The sequence below is a fragment of the Malaclemys terrapin genome, chromosome 13 (genome assembly GCF_027887155.1).
Source record: "Malaclemys terrapin pileata isolate rMalTer1 chromosome 13, rMalTer1.hap1, whole genome shotgun sequence".
Taxonomy (NCBI): domain Eukaryota; kingdom Metazoa; phylum Chordata; order Testudines; family Emydidae; genus Malaclemys; species Malaclemys terrapin.
Window position 1 is genome coordinate 42,747,941 of NC_071517.1, and position 8,017 is coordinate 42,755,957.

The following is an 8,017-nucleotide window of genomic DNA, read 5'->3' on the forward strand; positions in this document are numbered from 1 at the left end:
CCCTAATCTCCTTTACCCAAACCACTTACAGTGGGGTTGCCCGTGGGCTTATATTAAGCACGTGCATAGATCTTTGCAGGATCAGGGCCCCTCACAGGACAACAGGTTTACACGGCACTTTACAAACACCGTCCTGCAGACCCTCGCCCAGGTGATTAACTACTCACCTGTGCAAAGTTCTCCCTGCATGTTTGTGGGTTAGGAGACCCTGGATAAGACAGATTCCAACCCTAACCAAATCTACCAATCGATGGCACTTGTCTGCCCCCCAGCACCACAGTATCTCAGCACCTAACAATCTCTAGTGGGTTTATCCTCACATCACCACTGGGAGGCAGGGAAGTTTTATCAGACCCATCTACGAGCTAAGAAATCTAACCAGCCCACATGCTCTCCAGCTCCTGGACCCTCCCCAGTAATAAGCATGAACGAGTGGTGGAAAAAAGCCCGGACTCACCTCCATTCACCTCCGGCTCTGCTCTCCCCAGGTTCCTCCTGCCCGGGCAGCTCCAGGCGGCTCAGATGCTCCGATGCCAGGGCGGAGTCTGGAGTCCCTGCTCCCCTGCACTGAGCCCCCAGTCCCTGGGATGAGGCATCCCCGAGCTGTGGAGCTGAATGTCTAAGGATGCTCTGGGGTCAGGGAGACCAGCTAAGTTTGCCCCCTGCCATCCACAGCTGGCTCTGAAAGCCCAGAGGCTGCAAGTGTTGCCCCCCCCCCCCCCCACACACTGCTAGGGCCCTGGGGTGGGTCTCAAAAGGAAGGGAATGTGGCAAACTGGACACTCAGAGCCAGTGTTCCATGGTCACAGGGTAACACCCCCATCCCAGGAACGAAGCCCGCTCGGTGTGTGAGAGAAGTACCTGGAGGCAGGTTACCCCAGGCTGGGAGCCTCTCTCAGCTGACAGGGTCTCCTAGAAACCCAGAGACCACAGTGATGGAACGAAAGACATCCCAGAGATGGGGAGGAGACAGAGAGATGGATAGAGGGAGAGGAATGGAGAGAGAGTGTGGATGGACTGATGGATGCCAGACGTGCACGGACAGGAAAAGAGAGGGAGAGTCCGAGAGAGGAGAGGATGGATGAGAGGTGAATTGTTAGAACAGAAAGAGAGACAGAGAGAAGGATGGATAAAAGGAGCAATAAAGAGATGGATAGAAGAGCAGAGAGATCTGCAGAGAGGTGGATGGATAAAAGGCTGGAGGGTGGAGAGGTAGATGGATAGAAGGATAGAGACGGAGAGAAAGAGAGACAGACGAGCAGAAGGATAGCGAGTTGGGGAGAGACCCAGAGAGCTGGATAGATCTGGAGAAGTACAGTGGATGGCTGGAAGGAGGTAGGATCCCCAGGCTGTGTCCCTGCTCCCTGACCTACCCCAGCCCTGGTGTCACATTACGCCTGGGCTGCCCCAGCTCGGAAGCACAGCTGAGAAGGGCCCTGTGTCTCTGTGACTGTGGGAGGTTCCTCCTTGTGCAGCTGATGATAGCTGTCTCTGAGTGCATGGGGCCATGGGTGAAGGGGAGGGAGAAGGCAGGGCCCTTATCAAGGGAGATGTGACTTGGAGCCGGGAAGGGGGCGGGAGATGTGACTCCCTAAATCCTCCCAAGGGGCTGGGACTTGGCTGGTGAGGTTTGTGATGCCCCAGGGCCCCGTGCGCCCAATTGTCCATCTAGGGTAGAGTGGTGTGGGGAGGAGTGACCCCAGCCCCTGAGCACTGCACCAGGATTGGGGCCACAACCCCCGCTCTAGTCACAGCCCCATCTGTGCCAAGGGCTCCCCTGTACCCCAGCTCTCGTCTCCCAGCCCTCAGACCCATCGCTGGCGTTGTGACCCCAGCCCAAGCACTGTGGCCCACAGTCATGGAGCCGGGATTGTCCCTTCCCATGGGGTGAGTCGAGCTGAGACAGTTTTCAGAGCGAGTCAGCGTTGAGGGCAGGATGCTGGGGTTAGTGCACAGCAGTGACCTCTGGAATTCACAGCTGCGACCCCCAGGACACCGGGGTTCTCTTCCCACCTCTGGGAGGGGAGTGGGTTAGAGCAGGGAGCTGGGAGGCAGGACTCCTGGGTTCTCTTCAATTCCGAGCAATACTCGGTGACTTAATATCAGGCACAGCAGTGGGCGGGTGGGGTCAAGGCACCCTCAGGCACCCAGAATTTCCTTCGCTAACATGTATGGGAACCTGGAGGACCATTTAGAGGTGTGTGAAAACTACCAGCAGTGGAAGAGGAATGTGTGTGTGGAGTCCGGGGAAAGTGAGAATAGGCTGAACCTCAGCTAAGGGCTGTTTGGGTTGGAGTCCAGGCAGGCCTGGATTAAAGACTATAGGGGCTCTGTGCACTGTGGAATTTGAGAGTCCCCCCACCTTCCATAAACTAGACAGCAAAAGGCCCCCACTCCACACAGACCCCCGGATGTCCCTCCCATCCCACCCAACACATATCCCTCCCCTCAGACATACCCTCCAAACTCCCCTCCTTCCCCATACATATCCCGGCAGCCCTGACATACACCCGGCTCACTGCAGCCCCCCACACCTCAGTCCCCCTGGGCACAGTCTGCAAAATCCCAGCCCCTCACCCCTTCTCTCCAACACCCCCATTCTCCCCAACTCATCCCAACTCCCAGCATTCCCGTCACCCCCAGCCCTGCCCCCGCACCTCCCCAACCCACCCCAAAACTCACCAGCAGCACCTCACCCACCTCCACCAGGCCCTTCCTGACCACTCACCAGTGCACCCCCTGGCTCAGCAGTCGGCTCCCATCCCGAAAGAAATCAGCTTGTCCCGACCTCGGCCACCCGACTCCGCTCCCTCCCACCACCCAGCCCTCACTCGCATGACCCCGCGCCAAACCCTCCATTGTGACAGAGGTGACGCGGGGTGGGTTGGACGGGCCAAATTTGAATGAGTGATGTTGCGACCTGGTCCATGGAATTGCAGGGGCCCCATGCAAGTGCAGCTAGTACACATTGGATAGTCCAGGCCTGAGTCCAATAAACATTTCCTTCCTTCTGCAAGGCAGTGTGGTCCACTGGTTTGGCTACTGCATTGGGAATGAGGGCCACTCAGTTCTATTCCTATTTCCACCACTGACTTTGGGCAAGTATCTGCTGTGCACTGAGCCTCAGTTTCCCCATGTGTGCAAGGGAGAGCAGAATATTTGCATATTCCTTCATCAGGTGTTCTCCAGCAGGAAGTGGAGAGGAAAGCTGATCTCTTATTGTGGGGAACGGTTTGTGAACCTGTGAATTTGTGTGGAGGGAGTGGACTACGGGGCTAAAAGGGCCAATGGCCTCATTCATTGCAGCGGAAAAGGATTAGCTGGCTAATGATCTGGGGCATGGGGCACTGGACTAGCTGGCCAGTGATCTGGGGCAGGTGGGTATTGGGCACTGGACTAGCTGGCCAGTGATCTAGGGCAGGGAGACATGGGGTAACCGGACTCGCTGGCCAGTGATCTGTCTGGCATAGGCAGAGGGCAGGACACTTGCCCCGATGGGTCATTTCTCTGATCTCAGTCAAGCCTCTCTCCTTTCTGTCCCCGCCCTTAGCTGGTGAGCCTGGACTCTCCGCTGTGTCACCTCAATCAGTTCCGTGGCAGCTCCGTGCAGAGAGACCCAGCCCCTCCTGCAACAGAGGGCCGGCTCTTGGCACCAGCACTCCAAGCATGTGCTTGGGGCAGCACTTTCCAAGGGGCGGCACTCCAGCCCCCCCCCCCCATTTTTTTTTCCTTGGGGCACAAAAAGCCGGAGCCGGCCCTGAACCAAGCTGTTCCCTGTCACTGAGGCTTTCAGGCTGCGCTGGAACTGACGCTGCAGTTCTGGCTGCAGTCGCTAGATGGCGCTCATGGCAGCCGGAGTCGCACAGGCTGGACGGCAGGTCAGGCTGCCCGGCCGCTGGAGAGCCGGAGCGTCATCCCCGGAGCTGAGCCCGGCTGCGGCGGCGAGAGGGGCTCAGCTCCGGGGGATGATGCTCCGGCTCTCCAGCGGCCGGGCAGCCTGACCTGCAGCCCAGCCTGGGAGTGAGGAGCCGGGGAGGGGGGAGGGGTCCTGCTGCTGCTCGGAGTCTCCCCAGGGCGGCGCGGCGTTTCCCCGCCCGAGGGGGCTGTGCAGGCGCCGCCGGGCTGGGCAGGGGGCGGATCCCGGCTCGCGCGCTGACAGGGCGAGTGGCTGGGCAGCCCGAGCTGCCAGGGAGCTGCCGCCGCCACCTCCTGCCCCCGGACCCAGCCCGCCGCGCACCTCCCCCGCCTCAGCCCCGCGCTGCCTGCCCTGGGCGGGGAGAGGCAGAGCCCGGCTCCGAGCGGGGCAGCGGGGGATACTGCCCTGCCGGGGGACCCCCGCGGCTCAGACACCTGGGGGTCAGTGTCTGTCTTCTCGGCTCTGCCTGCACGGGGCTGGGGAAGCAGCTGTCAGCACCTGCCCCTCTCAGCCCTTGCACCCCCCATCCCGCTCACAGCCCCTCCACTTGTACCTCCCCCCATCGCTCCTTCGCCGCACCCCTTCCCCTTGTACTCTCCCTTCACCCGCACCTCTCCCCTTGTACCCTCCCCCAGCCCTCTCCTCCTGCACCTCCCCCTTCCCCTGCACCTCTTCTCCCACAACCCTCCTGATACCCCCTCTCCTCCTCCACCCTCCTCCGTGAGTACATCACACCCCACCTCTCTGCCAGTGTAGAGCCCCCAAGCACCCCACACCCGCTCCTCTGCCTGAACCCTCTTTACTAGCTCCCCATCCCTTTCCGGGTACAAGGTTGGAGGGTTAGTCCCTATGTCTTCCATGTGCATTTGGAGCACTAAAGATGGGGTTGTGGGGGCGAGATTTATACTAAAGTGAAATAAAAATAGGAGAAACGGTTTGATCCCCACTGCAAGTGTAAATGGGGTTTGCTGTGGTGAACAAGGAGGTCATGTTTGCGGGGGAAAGCTGAGGGCTGGGGCAGCAGGGGGTGCGGGTGGGGGAGGGCACTGGTGGGGGGGAAAGAGCCCAGGGCTGGGGTGGGGGGCAGCCAAATTTTTTTTTTGCTTGGGGCGGCAAAAAACCTAGAGCCGGCCCTGAGAGGAAGGTCTGGGAGCTGCCTGGTGCCGAGCGCCCACTGAGGAGCTAGGGCCCAGGGGCTGGGTGTTGTTGCCCCAGGGCACCTCATTAGGCATCGGGGTGCAGCGCACTGGGCATTGTTAGCATGTTGGCTCCCACTTGCAGCTGATGCGTTGAGAGGGGACTCTGGGTCTCATTAAAGACACTTGCTGTTTGTGACACAATGATGCTGACAAGCCCATGGAGGGGCCAGGCAGGTCATTAACATATTTTTCTGTGCCAGGTTGAGAAGTCAATCAAAGGGTGTCAAGGGGGACCCAACCTCAGGGTGCGTTCCACATGCTGGGGAGGAGCGCAGCACAAAGACATCTAACAGGAACATACCAGTCCCGAGGCTGGATCCCACCTGGGTCCTTCCATCCCCCCTTCAATGCTGGCCCAGCTTCAGGGGACGTGTCAACACTCACCTCATGGACAGCTGAGAAATGTCTTACTAACCCCTGTCAGTCCGTGATTCACTTACACCTTAGGGACTGACACCTCTACAAAAACACAGTCACGCTGTTCTGTGCCACTGAACTTTTCCTCCCTCACCTCCCGTGTAAATCAGGGATAAAACCATCAGTCAGGAGTGCTGAATCTCCTCATGCCCAGATGTTTTCAAAGCCATGAGCTCAGCCGTGATCTAGGGATGGGATATGGGGCCTTTTTTCCTCTAGGGGGCTCCGGCCCAGCCCCAAGTAGAGGGCACTGGCTGAGACATGTGTGTATATCAGGGGTTCTCAAACTTTTTTGGCTGGGCCCCCCCTTGAAAATATTTCAGGCTGTGATGACCCCCTCCCCCCCCTCCTCCCACACACACTTGGTACCAGACATCGCTTTCCCAACATCAGTGCAGACAGGGCTGGCTCCAGGCACCAGCTTAACAAGCAGATGCTTGGGGCGGCCAACGGAGAGGGGCGGCACCTGCAGCAATTCGGGGGCAGCAGGTCCCTCACGTCCTCTAGGAGTGAAGGACCTGCCGCTGCACTGCCGCCGCCGATCGCGGCTTTTTTTTCGCTTGGGGCGGCAGAAATGCTGGAGCCGGCCCTGAGTGCAGATCCCTCTAGACCAGGGGTGGGCAAACTACGGCCCTGCCCGTCCTGCCCGGCCCTTGAGTTCCCGGCCGGGGAGGCTAGCCCTGGCCCCTCCCTCACTGTCAGGGCCGGTGCAACCATTTAGGCAAACTAGGCGGCCGCCTAGGGCGCCTAGTGGTTGGGGGGCGCCTAAAAGCCGATCCACATGGTGCTCGGGCACCAGCAATATTCAGAGCCAAGGACCCAGCTCCAGCAATACTTGGGCCGTTTGTCCCCCCGGCCCCACCTGCAGCTCCCCCACGCCTTCCCCGAGTGTCCCCTGGCCCCGACTTGCTCCCCCTCACTCGCCTTTCACGCCCCCCCCCCCCCAGTCTCTGTCCGGAAGCAGAGCCTGTCTGTTAGGGTTACCATACGTCCGGATTTTCCTGGACATGTCCGGCTTTTTGGGCCTCAAATCCCCGTCCGGGAGGAAATCCCAAAAAGCCGGACGTGTCCGGGAAAATAGGGAGGGAGGGACCGGTGGTGCTTGGCCGGGGGCCGGGGCCAGGCCAGGGCCGGCAGTGCTCGGCTGGGGGACGGGGCCGGCGGTGCGGGGCCAGCGGCTGGGGGCCGGCCCGGGGTCAGCAGTGCTCGGCCGGGGGCCGGGCCGGGGCCGGAACCGGCAGTGCTCAGCCGGGGGCCGGGAGCCGGCACCCCAGAGCCCGAGCCGAGCCAGGTGGGAGATGCCGGGGCCAGAGCCTCTTGGCCTGGGCCGGCTGGGCGGCCACCAGAGGGAGCCGCTTGGCCGGGGGAGCCGGACTGGGCCGCGCCTCCTCGCGCGCCCCAGCCCCAGCTTACCTGCTGCCTGCCTGCTTCAGGCTTCAGGCTTCCCGCGAATCAAATGTTCGCGGGAAGCAGCGGAGTTGGGGCGGGGCCGGGAAGGGGCGGGGCTGGGGGCGGAGTTGGGGTGGGGCCGGGCCCCGTGGAGTGTCCTCTTTTTGGACACTTAAAATATGGTAACCCCACTGTCTGTCTTTGTCTCCTCCATTCTGCTTCCCTGCAACAACTGCTGCCGCAGGGTCCTAGTGCCCCCCTCTCCACTGCCAGGGCAGACTGACTCTGAGCCTGCCCTTCCCCCTCAAACCCTTTCATTTTCCAATGGGACCCTCCAGCAGCCTGCCCTCGACCGAACGCATCCTCAGCACGGCGGTGCCGATGTAGCCATAGGAAACCAGGATGAGGCCCAGCGGCAGCAGCAGTAAAAACACACCGCTGGCGAGGAGCTCGGCCATGTTGGTGGAGGTGTCGGCGCAGGCCAGCTTGAGCAGGGCCGGCACCTCGCAGAAGAAGTGGTCAATCCGATTCCTCCCACACCGGGGCAGCCGCAGAGTCAGCATCGTCTTCACCAGTCCGTTGCCGAAGCCGCTCAGCCAGGCGGTAACCATCATCTGCAGGCAGAGGCGGCGGCTCATGATGGCCGTGTAGCGCAGCGGCTGGCAGACGGCGACGTAGCGGTCATAGGCCATGACGGCCAGCAGGAGGCACTCGGTGGAGCCCAGCGAGAGGGAGATGTAGAGCTGGGCCACGCAGCCGGCCCAAGCGATGGACTTGAGGCGCTAAATGTCGATTTCACCGTGCACACACACAGCCTCACAAAACACATTTCCACATCAGTAGTAATCAACATTAACAGACAGGCAACCCAAGAGAAAGGCTGCTTGAGAATTTTTTCCAGTTTGATATACGGATATTTCCATTGTATATTTAGACATGTGATGGGGACAATGTGTGTTAACGCCGATAAAGCTTTAACTTTTTTGAATCTCAACGCCTATTAACTCATAAAATAATTATTGTCTAATCCTTGTTGCTGATCCTGCTTAATTCCCACAACTGCAACGATGTAAATCGATACCATTAAAAAATGCTT

General features: G+C 60.0%; 1 protein-coding gene across 1 annotated transcript; it reads right to left on the bottom strand.

Moving 5' to 3' along the window:
* Positions 1-7,084: 7,084 nt before the first annotated feature.
* On the bottom strand, positions 7,085-8,017 carry LOC128847664 (putative olfactory receptor 2B3). The gene has a single exon (XM_054047256.1). The coding sequence runs from the start codon at positions 7,611-7,613 to the stop codon at positions 7,236-7,238; it is 378 nt and encodes a 125-aa protein (XP_053903231.1). The 5' UTR covers positions 7,614-8,017; the 3' UTR covers positions 7,085-7,235.

Coding starts and splice junctions, on each gene's coding strand:
- LOC128847664 (XM_054047256.1), bottom strand. CDS start 7,613: ATGGCCTATGACCGCTACGTCGCCGTCTGCCAGCCGCTGCGCTACACG.